This window comes from Girardinichthys multiradiatus, chromosome 12, assembly GCF_021462225.1.
Source record: "Girardinichthys multiradiatus isolate DD_20200921_A chromosome 12, DD_fGirMul_XY1, whole genome shotgun sequence".
NCBI lineage: Eukaryota > Metazoa > Chordata > Actinopteri > Cyprinodontiformes > Goodeidae > Girardinichthys > Girardinichthys multiradiatus.
In genome coordinates this window covers 22,033,492-22,053,244 of record NC_061805.1, presented here as the reverse complement: position 1 = coordinate 22,053,244, position 19,753 = coordinate 22,033,492, and the positions used below count along the sequence as shown (strand labels likewise).

The following is a 19,753-nucleotide window of genomic DNA, read 5'->3' as shown; positions in this document are numbered from 1 at the left end:
GAGTGGCAGCTTTTTGCAGCAGCTCTTTCAAAACGGAAGCCGGTGCAGATTGAGAAAATATTTTACTAAATCCTTTGTGGTTCTTGATTTTCCAGGTTCAACATCCTTGTTTCTCACAAAACAATTAAGATCAGATCTACTTAGCAGTTCTATTGTTTTCCATGTATCCCATGATAAAGTAGGGTTATCTCATCAATAAATGCTATCAAATTAGCAGTGAGTACAAGAGACAACAGCAATGCTCATAATTTATGACATTAATCAAACAAATCAAGTCAAAACCAACACAATATGATTAAAATTTATCTTTATGTATTTCAACACAGCAGCAGAATAATAACAGTGGGAAACCAAGTTATAAATGTTTTTTAACATGATAAATTACACAAACTTAAATTCAGTTTAAGTCTGATAAAGGTAACATTCTTCATACTAAAAGTGGAACATAATTGTCAAATTGTGCTGGATCACAAGTCGCATGAGGTTTTCCATATCATGCAGTTCATTCAATCAAATGCAGTACATTCAAATAAAGAAAGTTAAGGATCAGACGATATGCAAATGCCCTGAACTTATTAGCCAAACAAGTGCGAGAATGTTAAATTACTTTATTTGTGCAAATAACCTTGTCAAAAATATTATAATTATAATATGGCACAATGTTACAAAGCATTCATATTCATTCAAATATTAACAGTCTATACAGGATTGTGGTGAAGAATGCAGTTATCTTATACAATTCAGACATACATGCATTGCAATAAGGGTTTGTGTGTGGCAGTCACAAAATATGACCATTTAAAACAAAATACAATCTTCTCCATTAGGCTTTGAAAAAAATCTGTAGTGCCACACATCCCTGGGTTAATCTTAATAAACATGTCTGAAATAACTCAATGTATTATCTCAAGTTATTGACAGAGTTCCCTTTAAAAACACCTTCTAGTGATGCAAATCTCTGTAAGTAGAACATTTTACATTCTGCTCTCAGCTGACCATTTTTCCACTTCCTGTTAGCTGGTTTAAGCTCTGCAAGAAAGCTAAACAAAGACTAGTGACTAATTCCATGGCATATGAGTATATATATAGAGTGCTACATCCTGATAAGTTAACCAATCTTTGTGCTTTTGTCTCATGCTAGCAATCACTGCAAGAGCATATAAGTTCATGCATTTGCAAAGGCGTGGCTTTAAGCATTTCTCTGTGTACAGAATTGTTTCAAGCCTGTGCTACTTCACAAAAAAGTCACAATGGAAATTTGGAGCACAGACTAAAGTATGGCATCATAGAGAATGGTGCTTTATAATAAATCTGCTACTGTAAAGAGAAAAAAATCCCAACATTAATGGTACCCTGAGCAAAACATTCAGCTGGAACATTTTTGAAAGTGCAATGGAAGAATGGCACAACCGGTCAGGAATTTGCAGCTTATTTATAAGTACCTAGAATGTCAGGAATTGTCTAAATCAGTTGGGTTCTTTATCTTATGGCACAGTTATCTAAGCTACCCTGTAACTAAGTTTACACTCTAATTCACAGAGTAAAAGAAACACATTTGCACAGCCATGACCCTAAATACATGTCATCAAAAGCAGGCGGTCTGAGGCATTAAGAATTAGATTTTTTGCATTACAAAGGAAGACTATAATTATGGCACAATCAAGGATTCTTTTCATAACAGTTTGTGGAAGGCACCTGAGGATGAGGATCGACATAAAATGTAAAGAAACAGAGATGCACTAGTTAATCTGTCAGAGATAGGAATCAGCCAAGTGACTGGCTTGATCGGCTCTGATCCTGAAAAATCTGATTTTTTTTTTTCCAGTACTCAATAAATGCATCAAAGTAAAGATCCAGGTGTGAATAGGATGGGTGTACTGGGATTAACAATGTGAAATTCACACTGGTCTACTGACAGAGTATGCCACTTTTTGCTCTTATATCACCATGTCATTTTATCAAATTATTTTGTTTTTTCATTTAAGGATCAGTTGACAATTTAGGAATTAAATTTAATGCTACATGAATAATCTCATGGCCAATTTAATCAGAAAGGTCATGCCATCAGTTTCAAGCATCCTGCTTACCAAGGTGAACGTATTATCCAGAGAGCATCTGCATAATGAGTGAGAATAAATGTCCATAGATACTCCACCAGACCAGATAAGTTTATTCTCCCTCCCAGAGTTGCATGAAATAAATGACATCATTATGTTCTTTCAGCCGTAGTTTTACAGTTTTCAGCTTCTTTTTGACACCCATTGTGTACAGAACAGTTTTCTTGTGTGGCGCCTGACAGATGGTGTGTGAATGGGCACAGATTTTAAGTGGGCATTGTTACTACAGTGGTAAATGTTGTTGAAGGTACCTTGGAGCAATTCACAGGAGTTCAGTACCTGATTTAATTTTACTAATGTGACATGTTTTTTTTCCTTTTATGTGTAATTCTTCAGGGGAAAAAAATCTCAATCAGCAGGTCTGACCTCAAAGAAAACTGGAAATATGTGTCTCTACTAAAAGTGAACTTATTCATTTAGGTAAAAAATTAAAAGAACAGCACATAGGAGGCATAGACTCAACGTCCACCAAATATAGAACCTCTCCATTCGAAAGCAAAGTTTCTCTGTCATGTATTGGCTTACTTGCTGAAGATAAACATACATACAGTGTGTCTGTCAGTGCAACCTTATTTACATTTTTTTATTTTTATGTCTAAACCCATAAAAAGTAAGCTATCTCATCCAGGTCCACAGGGTAGTCAGTAAGGTACATGGGACCTTTATACTCTCCCCTTTTGCTTTTCCAACGGCCTGTTGGCAGGTAGATGTCCCTCTCTTGCTTTCCTGGCTCCAATACCGGAGCCACCAAAAGATCATCCCCAATCAGGAATTGGGAATCAATCTTAAAGGCTGCCTCATCGTCTTTGGCAATCCACCACAGGGGCCTTATGATGGGGTCTCCAGTATTAACTACCTCCTCTGCCAGCTCAAGAACCCTTGGAGCCACCTGACTTTCATGGAGCTCTGAGAACTTCTTTGCAATCCGAACCACCTGAAGAAAAATTAGCAGTGTTTTAGCATCACAGAACAGCACATCAACGCATTATCATTTATGTATTTATATTTAGCATGAACGCAGGGAATTTCATTGGTGGCATCTTAGCTCTATATTGGTCTAAGAAGGAAGGGTTTCCGTTTGTCAATAGTGCAAAATGTTTACGACACAAAGAAAGTGAGAAGAGACCCGTTTAAACACTGACCATTTAACTAAAGTTTTATCAGATGTACACAGCACTCTTAAGAACTCATTATCGCTTTATAAAAATAGCAAATCACATTTACAACATAAACTAACCATGCAGAAACCATTGGTGGTTTTTTAAATATGAACCTATTTTTAAAAATGAACTTATATTGGTTTTGAGACAAACATCTGAAAGGGCTTAAAACTTCCTATTTAAAGAAATACACTGGCACCCTCTAGTGTTAATATTGAAAATTGCTAAAAGAAAATAAACATTTCTTCTCTGGATAAAAACACTCATTGAGTATTGCTTTATTTGACTTAGCTACCAAAGGAACTTCAGTGAATATAAAAAATAAAGAAAATAAGTATTTATACCCCTCAATTTCTTTTTAATATTTTGTCACATTTTGTTATATTTTGTTATGTGACAGACCCTCACGAATCTGTGCATTGTTGTGCGGTGGAAGGAAAATTCTGCATGGTTTTCACCATTTTTTACAAATACAACCACAAAGTGTAGTGTGCATTTATATTTTTCCCTGATTTAAACCCTCGTTACTCTGATACCACTAAATACAATTCAGAGCAGCTACTTGCCTCCGGTAAACAGTCCATTTTTGTGAAATTGGAATCTGTTTTTAAAACAGATGTTTTGCGAAGGTTCAGAAGTTTGTTACAGATGAGTTAATAAACATTTTTGAAAAAAAACAAAGAAGACAGCAGACAGGTCAGGGAGCAAGATGTGGAAAAGTTTAAAGCAGGGTTAGGTTATAAAACAATATCCCGAGCTTTAAACATCTGTCCAAAAATAGAAAAAGTATGTCAAAACAGCAAACATACAAATATAAAATCATCCATCAGGGTGCCAATTATTTCCTAAACTGACAGGTTGACCATTTATCAGAGAAGGAGCCAAGAGGCCCATGGTAACTCTTGAGAAGCTGAAGAGATTCACAGCTTGGGTTGGAGAATCGAAGGACAGGAGTATTAGTTGTGCACTCCACACACAGGTTTTTACGAACAAGTGATAAGAATAAAGACATTGTTATAACAAGTCCAGTTTGCAGTTTGCCACACGTAAGAGACACAGCAAACAGGTGGAAAAAAACGCACACTGATCAGATGAGACCGAAACTAAACCATTTAGCCTGTATGCAAAATTTGTGATGGAAACACTGCACATCAGTCTGAACACACCATCCAGTTAAACATGGCGGTGGAAGCATCATTGAATACCTTTCCAAGGGACTGTAAATTCATTGAGGAAAACAGTATTATTCATGTCACTGTCTTTCTACCACAATGTCTACCACATTGCTAAAAATGTTTCCGTTCTTGAGATTTCCAAAGTTAGTCTAATAGAGAGGACAATATGTGACAATAACATTCAGTAATAAGAAAACTGAATCATTAATTTATTCCAACTGGGAAATTTGCTTCTACATGCTCACCTCACTGTCATAGGCCCACGGAGGGATGGAGAACTGCATGGCAGGCATAAAAGCAGACAGTTCCAACCACCTGATGTACAGCTCTCTGTCTGGCAGACCACTAGTTTCATTTATTATACCTAAAATACAGCATAGTTCTCAAGACCTTTGACAAAAACAGATCGAAACAGTCAATTTTCTAACATCAAAGTTCTGGTGTTTCCTACCTGCAGTGCGGTTAGTGTATGCATTCCCTCCTATCATATCTGGCAAGACAAACTGATAGCCCAGAATGCTAACAGTCAGAACAGTGGGGATGATGGACTTAAGGCCGAGCTCGTAACCCCAAACTGAATCTCTGTCAATGATCCTGAAGAAACAGGAGACGTTTTGACTCTGGTATCCCACACGGAGCTCGGCATGTGAATTAAAAGGTATGGCCATCTCCGTGTAGCGCCGGGTGAAGATGGATGGGTCGGAGAGGGGGACCAAGGTGCTAAACTGGCGAGGAAGGTAACTTGTTTCTCCTGCATCAAACTTGAACGACGTCACATTATAACGGCTTTTAAGCATACGTAAGTGTGACAAGAACCACTTACGGGCTTCTGGGTTTGTAAAGTCCAAGATACCTCCAATCCCGTTCCACCAGCGGACCAGGGCGGGTAGCTCTCCGCTCGGCTCCCGGACAAACAGCCCTTTCTTCATAGCGACCCCAAAATTAATGGAGTCATAGTTGATAAAAGGATGTGTCCACAGCGTCACTTGAAACCCATCCTTTCTGAGTTTTTCAAACATGCCACTAGCATTTGGGAACTTCTGGGGATCAAAGTCAAACTCTCCATAGTCAGTGGTGTAGCGGTCATCCAGCTCCAGATGGGAGCACGTAAAGCCATGCTTAGTGATGTCTGATGCGAAGCTCAGCAACTTCTCCTGAGTTACAGCGGTCTTATGGAGAGCCCATGTGGACCACACCGGCTTTTTGAACACTTCAGGGGATGGGACTTTGATGGGCTTTTGGAAGTATCGACGTACCTGAGCAGAAAACAATACATGGAACATAAGACACTTAATAACAATAAAGAACAGGCTTTTACATGCTGTTATTATTTGGGCAGAGTTGTACAGCAAAGGATACATAAAATTTAAAGGAGCAGTTTGAAAAATGTCTACTTCTTTGTACCAGTTATACTAGCCGAGCACATCCTATTAGTGCATTTTGTTTGCAGTGTCACCAAAGCTTAATTATTAGTATATGTAGGGCAGTTACTAGTGTCAAGGTATAACAAGGTTCTTAAAAATGTACAGTTTCAAATCAGCTAAAATGTTGTGCCACACCAACTCTACAGTCTGACGGCCTAAATGCCAGAGAGATTCAGTTGTCTCTCACTCCTGGTCAGCTGGCTGAAAGGAGGTTTATAAGCTTTCCCACTAATTTCAAGAAGGGAAAGGGTTAGGGTGAGTTTTAGGGTTAATATTCGATTTAGTCATTTTCCACTCTGAAAGTAGTGCATGGTGTGGTCAGGTTGTATAAAAGTCAGTACAAATAGAGAAGGCAAACTTTGAAGAGTGGGAGCAGCTAAATATCCCCCTGGAGCCCATAAACTGAAGCACAATCTGTAGTAAACATCCTGTGGTAGACAGCACCATTTCAGATCTCAAACAATTCAGAAATGAATTGACCAAAACGGCAAAGGTAAGGAAACGTGTTCAGCACCTGCAGTGATAACAGCGTGTGCTTATTTGGATTCTGAGAAACCAGTTATTTTTATTAGCTCTTACATTTCTACAGGTCTAATTAAAGTTTTTCCTCCTGTCAGACTATAACTTTCTGCTCTCTCCATGTATGCAAACACACTCACCATATATTTATGAATGGAGGTAACATCCAACCCCACACAGACTCTGTAGCTGAGCTCAGGGAAGTCCTGCTGTCCTGTCGGTGGTCTAAAAGGAGAGCCCTGGTATCGGGCCTCAAATCTGAGAGTCCTGTTCTTCTGTGACCAGCCCAAATGAAACGGGACCGAGTCATTAATCTTTATAGAGGTTGCATTGGAAGACAGCCAGTAACGCTCGAGGATTCCCCCAAACGCATTTCGATTGGAGTAAACATCACTGGTGATGAAAGGCCGTGGTTCCTCTTCCCCTTGGATTCTCATTGGCCAGTACTGAGTTGCTGTCTCTGCCCCTCCATACCAGTGAGAGTCATTGTAGGCCATGACATGTTCCACGGAGAGCACACTCTGCAGCTCCTCCCAGCGGATGCGATAACACATAACAGTGTCCTTTTCTTGGACTGTCTCGATGAAAAAGTTGAGCTTGCCAGAGTCTGACCGAGTACAGCTTAGAATATTTCCATCCTTTGTGCAGGAGTCCAAATCCAGAGTGCCAGACCTGGAACAACGTTTGGAAAGGGAGGATACACGACACAAAGGGGGGCAGTTATTCACAGTACCGATTAAGCAAGTCATATTTTTGTACAGCTGAACTCATTACTAGCTGGTGAAGAACTACAAAGCCCCAGCTATACGCTATTTCTGTTGATATGACCTCTGCTGATAATGGCCATGACTAAATCGGTCTTCCCTCAGGGTGCAGTCATGTGTCTGTCTCGTCTGGTTTTCCATCTCCACAAACCCACAAACTGCACAGAGGCAGTCGCTCAGCACGAGCACAAAAAACTGGACGACTCTGCTGAAGCCAACAAATCTAGTTACACCACTAGTGGTCCTGAAAACCTCAATTATTTTATAAGACATTTATTCCCGGTTCAAATTTGAGTCGTGAGAGGTTCCTTTTTTTTCAGAGCATAACTTCTGTAACAAATATTAAAACAATGTATAAAATGCCATCTCAAAGTACTTTACACGAGTAGGTCCAGTCATCCATTTAGATCAGAACCTAATTCACTCCATTCCAATACAACCCAGTCATATGTCACAAGCAAGACCCTTATCCCCAGAATGCTGCCTGGGCGCTGCAAGCTGATCACTGCTCCTTAATAGATGGCTTAAATGCAGAGGACATATTTTGTTTGAATTTACAATTACAATGATAAATAAAGCAGATTATTCTTATTATTACCTTATTATTACAGCCCCATACACAACAAACCTCGATGCACTGTTTATTATTCTTATAACTTTCCATCAGTCCCTGTACTAATTACTCAATAATATGAGCTACAGTAGCTTCCCTGTTTTGTTGGCCAGCCTTCCCTCGCTACATGCATCAATGAGCTTTGGTTGCCCATAAACAATGATTAACCGATGTTTCTTCCTTGGACTGCTTTGACAAATATTGATCATCGCAGACGGGTAAAATCCTCAAGTTCTGGAGATGCTCCGACCCGGTTGTCAAGCCGTAAACATTCAAAACATACAAAATTAGTATATTTTAGACAGAGAGAACCAATAAAGACAAATATTGAATAATAAATCCATTTTGTACATTAAACTCACCTGAAAGTCATGGAGAAGATGATAGCCCCTGCATGGTTCCGTATAATGTAGCCATCGTTTTTCAAGTCCAGCGACTCCGTCTTCAGCAGCTGAGCTTTACGAAGAGACACTGAATAGTAGCACCAGGCGATCACAGCGGCCAGAACCAACACACACCCAAGCAGACCTGACATCACCATTGGCCTACCCTCATGTCCAAGTTTCTTTTTACGTGGGGAGCCACGGGCTCCATCAGTCACCTGCTGCTCTCCAGGAGCTCCTGGGACAATCTGATACATACTAAAAACTTGTAAACCGATGTGGAGAAGAGCAGGTCTGGTAGAGGAGCTACAGCTGTTAAGTTACTGTCGGTGCTTCTTAAAAATTATCTCGCTGGTGGCAGAAAAGGGGCAGAGAAGTCTGAAGTTTACCTGCAAATTCTTAATGTCTTCATATCTGGATAAGGATGGCTTTGCTCAAACCTGTGAGATAAAAGTCAGAGTCAAACATCAGCTGATGTATGTCCTATCAGAAGGGGAATGGAAGAGTAAAACATGACAGCAGAACATTTGAAGCTGCATCCTAGTCTGTCTCCTAGATGCTCTGCTAGAGTTACTCACAACTGTGGTGTGAGCATGTTGGTTTTGTGTCCAGCAGAATATCTAATTAACCTCCAGCACAGGAGGAGTCATTTGATAAACGGCAGGTAGACAGGTTCAGTATCCATACAGAGTCACGCAAGCACCAGATCTAAGAGAAGTAATGAAAGCCTAACAAGAGGCTACGTTCAGAAAAAAGGGCGCAGACACCAAGTCAGCAAAGTACGGTTACATTATCACTCGACCACAGTAAATAATATCTAGGATGAGCACCCCTCTAATACCTGCACAGGAGCAAGCCTATAGTTTTCAGCAAACTGTAGGTCTGGTAGACCTTTAGACTGTCACTTAAACATGGCAAACTGTGATTAAGTTCCAACACGGTTTTATTATTTTATTCTATAGTTGCTTAAAGAAAATAGAGCATATTCAGCAAGCATTGGCTTTACTTATTTGCATAATTTCTCATCTTCTAAACGTGCAATTACAGAGTACCTTGCAAAAGTATTGGTACGCCTTGGACTGTTTTGTAACGTTACACAGACCAACCAACAATATATTTTATCGTGGTTTTAGACCAGCACAAGGTACTGAATACCTGTAAAACGGAGGGAAACAGAAAAACATTTCTACAAATAAAAACCTTAATAGAATGGCAGGCCTTTGTGTTCAACCCTTTACTCCAACATCCCTAAATACAATCTAGTGCAACCAATTACCTTAAGAAGTCACTTAATTAGTGAATAGAGTTCACTTGTTTGTAATTTAATCACAATGTAAACACAGCTGATCTGCTGGAGACAAACAGCATCATGAAGACCACAGAACACAGTAAATAGGTCAGAGATAAAGCTATAATATGATTTAAAGCAGAGCTAAATAATAATAAATAAAAAAACAATATCCCAAGCTTTGAACATCTCACATCCACAATGGAAGGAGTACGATACAACTGTAAACCTACAATGACATTGCCGGTTTGCAGCTGTGTAGACTGTGGGTGTAAACTGACCGGGCAACAGAGGAGAGCATTAATCAGAGAAGGAGCGAAGAGGCTCATGATAACTCTGAAGCAGCTGCAGAGATTTGCCGCTCAGGTGGGAGAAGCTTTTGACAGGTCAACTCTTCAAACATTGCCTGCATGGAAGAGTGGCAGGAAGAAAGATGCTGGTAGAAAGTGATAAGAATTTCCCTTTTCAGTTTGCCACACGCCATGTAGGGGACACGCCAAGCCTGAATGAGATGACACCAACATGTAAGATGTTGTTCATCTTATGTGTGAAGGAAGACAGGTAGCGAATCTTGTAGTTGCTTCGAAAAGATTTAGGAATGGGGTCAAGGTTCAGCCTCCAGCCGGAAAACAACCTTAAGCAAGCAGCCAAAGCTAGAACAGAACAGCTTAGATCAAAGCATATTTATGCGTTTGAATGAAAGTCAAAATCCAGATTCAACACCAAATCCAATAGAAAATGTGAGAGAGAAATATGTGCGGGAAGACTTAAAGCAAGCCACTGTAACATGCTAAATTCTCCTTCCTTTTACAGCTGAGGCAGGATGTGTGTTTCTGTTTGTGACTCTAAAAGTGCCTACTGTTGCTACACAAGTAAACTTTACACACACAAAGCAAGTTGTAAAACGTTCTCCGCCTGATTAACACAACCCTAAACGAATATCTTCTCCCTAGTAACTCCATGTTTCTAAATAAATAAATAAAAAACGGTCTAGAACAAACAACGTTGTCGGTTGTAAGCTTTCACAAGACACTGCCTGACGTATCGGGACGTTAGTATCAGAAGAGCTGAACCACTTTTTATGTTTGGTATATGAGGCACCAATCTTCGCAGTTAAAATATACGTTAGTGATATTAATACTACAAATATAGGCTGCAAAGTATACCTAACAGATCCAAGAATACTCCACCAGCTTTATAAACGAATATATTTACCTTATCTCTACAGTGGAGTTGCTGAGGTCACTTGGCGTTTTCACACTACTGTCGTGATGTGACCCAACTTGCTTGTCGTATTGCGCATGTGCACAACGGTTTGAACCCTTCCAGGATTTGTCCATGAATCCTTCACTCACGTTGCACCGCCAGACGGACTTCTGGGAAATGTAGTATAAGAACATCTTTGCTTCTAACATGCGGAACAGAGTTAACAACGATAAACCAATGATAACTACCAAGACCATCATCTTAGAGTTCACAAATAACCCAAACACGGCATACACATTCGAAATCCATCAGTTGTTTCCAAAGTCAAACAACCGTTGCCATAGAAAACAGTCTAAATATCAACTATTTGCCACTGAATGTGTGTTAGCTGGTAAGATTAACATAAAAATAACCTATATTTATTGTTATTATCTTTATTTCAAAAGAATCGAGGCTGCTTTGATCCTGAATGAATAAAAAGGTAAGATCAGATAGACCAAGCAATATTTGTAATGATGTGTCACTTTGAGCCACTGGGTGACAGCAGCAAGCTACATACAGAAGAGCTATGCTATGCGATCGCTGCTTTGTTAAAGTCACGTTTATCCTACTAAATATAGGTTACAGTGCCTTGCAGAAGTAGTCTTACCCACTGAATTTTTTTACATTATGTCCCATCACAGTAGAGATTTAAGTGTTTTTATTACCATTTCTTGTGATAGACCAAAACCAAGAATCATGGGAACGGAGGGGAAATTATACATGGTTTTCAAGTAAATAAAAAAGTAGGGTGTGTATTTGTGTCCAGCTCTGCGAGTCTTTACTTCATATAAACACATTTGGCTTCCTTTACAGCTGCAAGTCTTTTCGATAATGTCTCTACCATATTTGAATGCTTAGAGAAATGTTTGCCCGTTATTTTTTTTTTAAACTTTGTCAAGCTCAAATCAGACTGGATGCATTCTATGAACATCAGTCTTCAAATCAAAGTCTCATTTGTTTCACTTCACGTTTTTATCTAAACCATTCCATTGTAGCTCTGGGAGTATGCTTAGGGTCATTGTCCTGCTGAACGGTGAATTTCAGCCCGAGCGATTTTGGAGCCTTTAACATTTTTCCAGGATTATTCTGTATTTTGCTGTATTCATCTTCCCCATCAACTCAGATCAGATTATCTCTCCCTGCTGAAGAAAAACATTCCTACAGCATGATGCTGACACCACCACGTTTGACTGTGGGTATCTGTGGACAGGATTATGTGCTTTGTTTGTTTTCCTCCACATAAACTATTTTGAATAAAGGCCAAAAATATTCAGTTGTGGTCTCTGATCAAACCAAATTCTTTCACATTTGATATGTCAAACTGTTTTTTATAGCTCCACAGTACTTTACTTTTACTATAACTGTTCCTGTAGTAATTGTGTGCAGCTCCTCCAGAGTTACCACGGGTCTCTTGTGTGCTATTCTGATTAACGGTCTCCTTGCCTGTCCTGTGACTTTAGGTTTATGTTCATGTATTGGTATATTCTTTCTATTTTCTAACGAGGAATTGCGCAATGCTATTGGAGATAGAAAGCTAAGGATATTGTTTTATAACATAATCGTGTTCTAAACTTCTCCACAATTTTATGTTTCATAACTGTGTTTGGTCTCTAACATTGCCTGAGAAATCTCTGAAGTTTATGCACAACTATTCCATATGAATGTCATATTCATTTTGGTCTGCTAATGATGAGTTTGAACTGTTTTGTTTCCCAGGTGGACTGATTAGACAGCAAATATTCATACAGTAGATTCATACTTTCAAAAAACAAGAACTGTCACAGGTTTGAATTGTTGAATGTTTCTCTCAACCACACAGTCAAAATGTTACATACCGGCCTAACAACATTACTTATGCTGTTAGAACTGACTTTTTGTAATTAACTGTGTTTTAACTAATATTAGTCATTTACTGGTTTTAAATTGTGTTTGAACTGATACTAGATTTATACTGGTTAGTTTGTGCATCAGTACTTTATAAATTTTATGATGTTTCATGTAACTTCTCTTTGTATTTATACAATCTTCTCATGGCCGAGAAACAGAACACAAATGTATTCTCAAGGCCTTCTCTGTACTATCAGTAGGTCTGTTGCAATTAAATACGTGCCAGAGAATAACACTCACACACTTTGTAATACATTCCAGTAAGTTATTGTGTGCAGAGGCTGGCCTGCCCACAGTATTAGCACATGACCAATTAGATTGCAGTGCATGCCTAATTCCAAGATATTCTGTGGAGTGTGCATGGTCAACAAGATAAATATGTATTGTATTCTTATCACGGCACTCTTTTTGCGCTTTCTGCAGATGGAGTCCAGCAATGTACAACTGTGTGGTCAAAATAAATTAGGCTTTGGCTTCTGAGAATTTAAGACTGACTCCAGCTCCTTTTTTATGGGCTGCCAAAAAAGTTAATAATAATATTGAGTGAAATGTCCCTTAAAAGTTTCACCTCAACCACAGGCTTTTATAACATCAACAAGCATCTGACCTCTTCGAATGGTTTGCTACTTTTCATAGCATAATTGGTAGAGTTAATTTAAATTGGTTGGTTTCCTTGCACTAACCTGGTTTTTAGTCCACAAATTGTATGTATCATTTAAGTTGGGCCATTGGAGAAGCCATTCAAGAACTATAATATTAGCATGCTTTATCCTTTCTAAACGTTGATGGTAATGGCCTTAAAAAAAGTGAGTGTTCTGCCTGGTATGAGGCAGGGCACTTTGTGCAAGCCTTAGTGTGAATTTGAGAAAGTTTTGATTGAACATGCAGTTTTGTCCAAGCTTCAGTATCCTACCCAAACTGTCCCCTCGGATCATGGAAAATTGGTCAGGCTGTTCAAGAACAACCCAGAAACCACCAAAGCACCAGCCAATAGGAGATCTCTGAAAACCAACGTATGATGCATTAATGCTGAACTTAAATTTGTAACTGTCCACACAGACAAGCCAAATGGCTTCTGGCTTGAAGGAAGTGGGCAGAATAATGAAGAAGGTGCACTACCTCCAAATTCTCCAGCTTCAACTCAAATCAGCAACTAGATGGTTGAAACTTTGAGACACTTTGGTCTTCAAACAGACCATAAACAAAAACCCACATCAAACTAGGTTTGCAAATGGACAAATCAGTCTGACAATAAAAATGTATGAACTATGCTCAAAAGCCAGTTTGATGACAGGCAACCAATAAAAATAAACGAGCTCTACCATTTGTCATAATAATAAAAGTAAAATATCCACAAAGGTATACCGACAACTTAATTGAGGGGTACAAAAAGTATTTTGATTCTCAGCAGGACATCCTAAAGAACCTTTAACGGAACATTAAACATAAGATCAGTGAGAATCTCTGTATATATTTGAGCCTGTGTGTTTATTTTGACCCTGGGTGAAATGGAGAAAATCCAAAATCAGTTCAAACTTGTGCACCCTATTGAGGTTGATTGATGTACAGTTGTTTCATCCTAAAAAAATATTCAAATAAATTATTAAAAGAAAACACCATTTAAATAACATTCATACCAATGACAAACTCTTTTGACGAGAGGTGTATCTTTGTACATTTTACTGTTAATCAGACAGAGTAACCTGTGCTTAAGAATCATGAACTGCAGAAGATTAACAATATTTTTAGATGTATTTATGTCTTTAAAGGAATATTGTCTGATTATTCTGCTTTAAACTATTTGCATCAGCCAGATGCACACATTCTGGTGCAGAGGCTTCAGGGGGCTGCAGGAAGATGCTGCTGATTCTGGTCGCCCTGATCTACTGCATCCCTACAGCTGGGGCCTGTCTGCAGTGTGACCGCACCACTAGAAACATGCATGAAGACTTCATCCTGTCGGCTCCCACTGTGGAAGATCAAATGAAGCTGCAAGACATTTGCGACCATGCCCATGTGACGTACAGGAATACAAGCCAGGATCGGGAGGGGGTCATTGGTGAGACTATAAATGCAGTATCTGATTACTTGTTTCTTGTTGTTATTATGTTTTCCAAAAATATTGTCTTCAAGATGTCATTTTTTATTATTTGGTAACTGTCTAGATCCAACCACATTCTACAGAGCCAAAACTGAGTACCAGAGTGAATTTGATCGCTTCTTGAAAACAAAACCCACCGGTGAGATGTAAAGATAAATAAGGGGAAAACAATAACTTACAATTACCAAATAACTGTTTATGGATTCAAAACAGAGATTAGCTCAAGCACCTTTCATATTTTCCATTAAATCTAACAACAGTGTATCCTGTTTCTATCTTTAAAGGGTCTCTAACATTTCGAACCATTCAGATCATGGAGAAAGGCAGGAAGATCTTAGAGAAACACTTGGACGCTTTCATCCCCGATGGTAATCGACTTAAATAACAGTGAGTGTTCTGCCTGGTATGAGGCAGGGCACTTTGTGCAAGCCTGTGCTGTGCATTAGTTTCAGTTCAGCTGTCTGTCTCTTTTTACCTTCAGGACTTTGCCCCAACAAGTGTGGTAAGTTTGCTCTCTGATCCCACCACCCGTGCAAAGCATGTTGAGTTGGTACATGTTTACTAAACACGTGGCCGTGCATGTGTGTGTGTATGTATGTGTGTGTGTGGCTTACAGGGCTTCTCAGTAGAAGAGTAATGGACTGTGTTTCTTGCAAGTACAAGATTTACATCTGTCCATCTCTGTCAGACCAGCTGGACTGTGGAGGTATATTTTTATTTTTTATAGTTTTGTCTTTGTATGTTGTTTGTCAGTGGGTAGATAAATGAGAACATTAAAACATGTCACGGGTGTGGAAATGTACTCTTAAGCAAAATGCTACTGCTGCATGTCCATGTGCAGTGCTAATGAAAAAGATTACAGAAGTAATCCGGATGCAAATAAATGAAAAATCTCTTGTTTTTCCTCCTCTCATTTTCTCCTAGAGTATCCAGTGCAGGCAGAGGAGGGAGGCCAGGCAGTGTTGGACTGTTTCCTTCCATGGCATCGTCTCCTAATGGGAAAACCGGAGTACTACTACTCCTGGGCTCCTGGAGAGCCAGGAAACAAAAAGGTCTCCCACAGTTTAATGTTAACTCAAAAGGAAGCATGAATGGCAACTTTAAAACTTCCTAATTAAAAACATAGCACTTTAACCTTTAAAGTCATATTCAATAAATTTAAATATTATTGAATCGTTATTTTAGTAAGTCAGTTCACTAAGTAAAACACATTGTATCGATTAATTATACATAGAATAATGTTTTTAAGCCTTTATTAGTGTTATTAAAATGATTTGCCACTTACAGCTAATGAAAACATCAGACCAATAAGGGACATTTTTAATACAGAAATGTGGGTTTACTGAAAAGTATGTTTAATGCTTGCTGAAAGGTACTTTTAATCTTACAAACAAGCCTAATTGGAATGCAAAATCTACTTTATCAAATATGACTGTACTTTAACTTTCATAACCCCACCAACTACATGACCTGTTAAAACCCAAAATTAGCTGTTTTGTACCAGCATGAATGCACATTTTCCCTGCCTGCTCTCTGACTCTACTCCCACTCCCTTCCAAATTTGTGTACACAGTGGACTGAAAAGGACTTCAAGGACTTGGTGGTGACGCATGACTCGTCTATTGTCCTGAATCAGATGCGTTTGGATGAACAAGGAACATATCGCTGCTCTCTGCAAGACCAAAATGGAACCGTCTTCTATCGAGTCACTTTCCTAGTCACAGGTAGAGTCAAGCTTTCAGACATGTCATCAAAAAAATGCAGACAGTTTTTGCTGACAATTTTTATCAGTATTTGCACAGTTGCCACGGTTTACAGGGTTGCCTATTACAGATGGGCATGCTTACACAGACGCACATCGGCGTTAATTTTATTTTATTCCCTAGTTAAAGCAACACTTCTAACTTTACTAACTGAAGCACTTACTTTGTGATGACACAGCTCGCTTCACATTTATTGACACCCCTGATAAAGATGGGTAAACTGCTTTAAAAATGATTGTTTATTGCTGTAGAATAAATTCTCACTGAAAACTGAGAAAAGTCCAACTTTTTGTTTGAATATATTTTTTCAAAAGGGGAAAGATCTGCATTGAGAAGAAATGTTTGATAAATTTCTAATACATTAAATATAACAGATTTTTCATTGATATCTTACTTTTTAAGGTAAAGTTCTTCCTGTGGTGTAAATATGTCATGACCCAAAAAAGTAATTTAAGGCAGATGTGCTAGAAAGTAGCTACTCAGATAAACTTGCTCTTATCTCCAGTCAGTAAAACATAAAACTTTAAGATAACTGGAAATGACACAATCAAAGTTGGTCTTTTTTCACAGTAATTCAACAGGAAATAGACAGAGAGGAGGGGGAAGGCATGCAGCACCAGTCCCAGGGTCAGGATTTAAACCCTGGACGGCTGCTTCGAGGACTAATAGCCTCTGTGTATGGTGCTCACGTTCTACCGCTACATCTCAGGCCACGCCCAAAACTGAGCTTTTTTTGCACTCCATGTGGGTTTTGCTGTGAATCAAAGGATGAAAGTATAGAAAATTAACTCATACCCACTGTTAAACATGGTAGAGGTCCTGTGATACTGTGGGCCTATGTTCTTTCCAAAAGCTCTGGGAATCTTGTTAGGTAGCATGGCATTATGAACTCTATGGTTAACCAGGAAATTTTAAATAAAAATCTAATAGCCTCTAGCAGAAAATTTTGTGATCCAAGGATAATGATACAAAGCTTATGGCTAAATCAACAATGAGGTGGTTCTCATAATCAACGTTCTGTCATGATTTGCTGAGGTTTGGGTTTTGTTTTGCCTCTCAGCAATGTCTCTGATCATTACTGTTTATGTTCTCCAGGTGTTACTCCAGTTGTTACTTTACTATTTGATAGCATTTGTAGTTCTGTTACATCTGTAAGATTTTTTTCTTTGATTAGATTGTTTCCTTGTATTTCTGTTTAGTACTTATCATGTTTTGTTTCCCGCTCTCAGCCACTGCCACTATACAATGAGCTTCATTCAGTCTACCTGCATTTTGCCAGTCAGTCTCCCTGTCTCACCTGTGCGTAGCACTACATATTCTCATTAGTTCTGATTGCTCCTTGCTGGTTCATCCTGCTTGCTAGTTTCAAGTCTGTTCATGTTCTTGACTGCATCTGTTCCCTCAAGCATGGTTGTAAGTTTTTACTTTTCATACATTAAACTTTTCAACTCACAGTGCTACCTCTGCCTGCCAGTCTTAATTTCAGTCCAAAAAAACAGCTATAGCAGTATTTTCAATTATCTAAAACGAATGAAAATTATTTCAGTAATTTTTATTTCTGATACCACTAAGTCTAAAAAATGTTCTCTTGGAACCTTAAAGATCCCCACGGTTTGCTATCCCCCAATAACAAGCACAGGATGTAATACTTTGTGGTACGCTATTGCCTCTTAAGCTAGACATTTATATCCTAGCTTTGCTTTCCATACTTTATTCTAACTTTATTTGATGCATTTTAGAAAGTAAGCGGAAAACATGTGATTGATGAATAGGCACAGTTATGTCCAAAATAATGAAATCATAATAGGAAATGAAGGAGGCATCTCTCAAAAGACAATGAAGCAGTGTAAAAAAAGGATCAATTTTGAAAACGTTTTTATTTGCCTTTTTTAAATGCCATAAGTAACGTTGTTTAAACCCTTCTCAATAATTCATGGAACAATCTTAATAGACATTAAAGGAATCAAACCCTTCTTACAATTGCTGGTTAACATTCCACTGTTGTCTTTGGTGATTTGGTCCAAGTCTTTAAAGTTGAAATACCTCCTTTCCATCCTCCTAATCTGTAGCCCCCTCCATAGATTATCTATCAGATTTGAGTTGAGACTCTGGGGTAAGTGTTTTAATTTCATTTCTTCCAACGTGTCCTAATAATTTATTGTGTTCTTCTGTTTTCTGTATTCCTAGATGCATTTCAATAAGACCATAATGACCTATGAAAAGTAAAGTGTTGAGCAGTATGTCTGTTTAATGACTTTAATTTGAACAACAAAGCATCGTGTTAACAATCCCTCTGCCCTCACAGTTGCCGCCTTGCCTCTTCAGACCCCCCAAACCATCGTCACTCTGCCCTCGCTGGATCATAGAGACTACTCTACAGAGAACCTGTTTGTGGCAGTTATCGCCATGGTTACAGCGCTGAGTCTGGCAGCAAGCGTAGGCCTCACAGTTGTCCTAGGGTGAGAGACCGCATGTGGGTGGAAGGCAGGGGGGCGTTTCACAGGAAGGGTGGAGGTGAAAAGAAACTATACGAAGCAAAGTGAATGACAGGCTAAATCATGTATGACAAAGTTGAGCCAGCTATGATGTTAGGTTGTTTTATTACTAAATCTTGGTTTATTGGGCTGAGTGAACACAGTTGAACTAAGTCAGTCACGAAGCACTCTGCTTTTATTTTATTTGGAAATAATATTTACTTCTTCCAGGAAGTGATGTCAGTTATGTCAATTTTAAAACATCTGAAGGCGTTAACTTAGATTTAAAAAGCAGGCACAGTTTTTCCTTTAAAAGGGACTTTGTTATCTCTTTGTAGGGTGATGATGAATCGGCAAAGAACAGTCAAAAGACTTGAGGAGGAGTAAGAAGGAGGAAAAATACACAGAGGGCACAGTGTGATGTATACAGTAATTAACACTCTCAGATGACAGGAAGGGTTTTCTCACTTCTGTTTGTAAATTTTACTCCGTGGTCAAATAAATTTCCCAGTATGAAGTGTCAAGTCATGTCTAGAAAGTGAGAACAGAGCTTGGCTGCATGGAAATAAGACACATCACTCGAGAGTTGTTAATCTCGTTTATATTTGGATCAGGTACAGAGATGTCATATGACAGAAAGTTGGAGGAGGAACAAAAAACATACATTGTTCAACACTGAGCTCTTACAGTTGTGCTAAGAAGTTTACACGCACACATCATCAGCATGGATTTCATACTAATTTGACGCTTTTAGTGATTTACTTGAACCTCTATTTTTTCAGGGTGGTATGAGTATATAACAAATAACCTTTGTGAGTTTTAATAACAAGAATTAGG

At 38.7% G+C, this 19,753-nt stretch overlaps 2 protein-coding genes across 2 annotated transcripts; one reads left to right on the top strand and one right to left on the bottom strand.

Annotated features, from left to right (window-relative positions):
* Window positions 1-290: 290 nt before the first annotated feature.
* LOC124878012 (myogenesis-regulating glycosidase-like) lies at window positions 291-10,810 on the bottom strand. The gene is made up of 6 exons (XM_047381732.1): window positions 10,659-10,810; window positions 8,135-8,595; window positions 6,536-7,067; window positions 4,904-5,708; window positions 4,698-4,816; window positions 291-3,051 (listed from the first exon to the last, which is right to left on the bottom strand). The coding sequence occupies exons 2-6, from the start codon at window positions 8,410-8,412 to the stop codon at window positions 2,713-2,715; spliced, it is 2,073 nt and encodes a 690-aa protein (XP_047237688.1). The 5' UTR covers window positions 8,413-8,595; window positions 10,659-10,810; the 3' UTR covers window positions 291-2,712.
* On the top strand, window positions 9,771-19,444 carry LOC124877617 (izumo sperm-egg fusion protein 1). The gene is given in 12 exon segments (XM_047380963.1): window positions 9,771-9,809; window positions 9,913-9,967; window positions 14,389-14,637; window positions 14,744-14,818; window positions 14,964-15,047; window positions 15,161-15,181; window positions 15,296-15,385; window positions 15,604-15,731; window positions 16,253-16,403; window positions 18,748-18,901; window positions 19,255-19,294; window positions 19,296-19,444. Coding segments are annotated over 12 exon segments (1,128 nt in total). The 3' UTR covers window positions 19,338-19,444.
* Window positions 19,445-19,753: the final 309 nt, after the last annotated feature.

Excerpts from the sequence above, each read along its gene's own strand:
- LOC124878012 (XM_047381732.1), bottom strand. The coding sequence starts at position 8,412 with ATGTATCAGATTGTCCCAGGAGCTCCTGGAGAGCAGCAGGTGACTGAT. Across the intron at positions 5,709-6,535 it reads CCTCCATTCATAAATATATG|GTACGTCGATACTTCCAAAA; the intron begins GTGAGTGTGTTT and ends TTTTCTGCTCAG. Across the intron at positions 4,817-4,903 it reads ATACACTAACCGCACTGCAG|GTATAATAAATGAAACTAGT; the intron begins GTAGGAAACACC and ends GCTGTATTTTAG.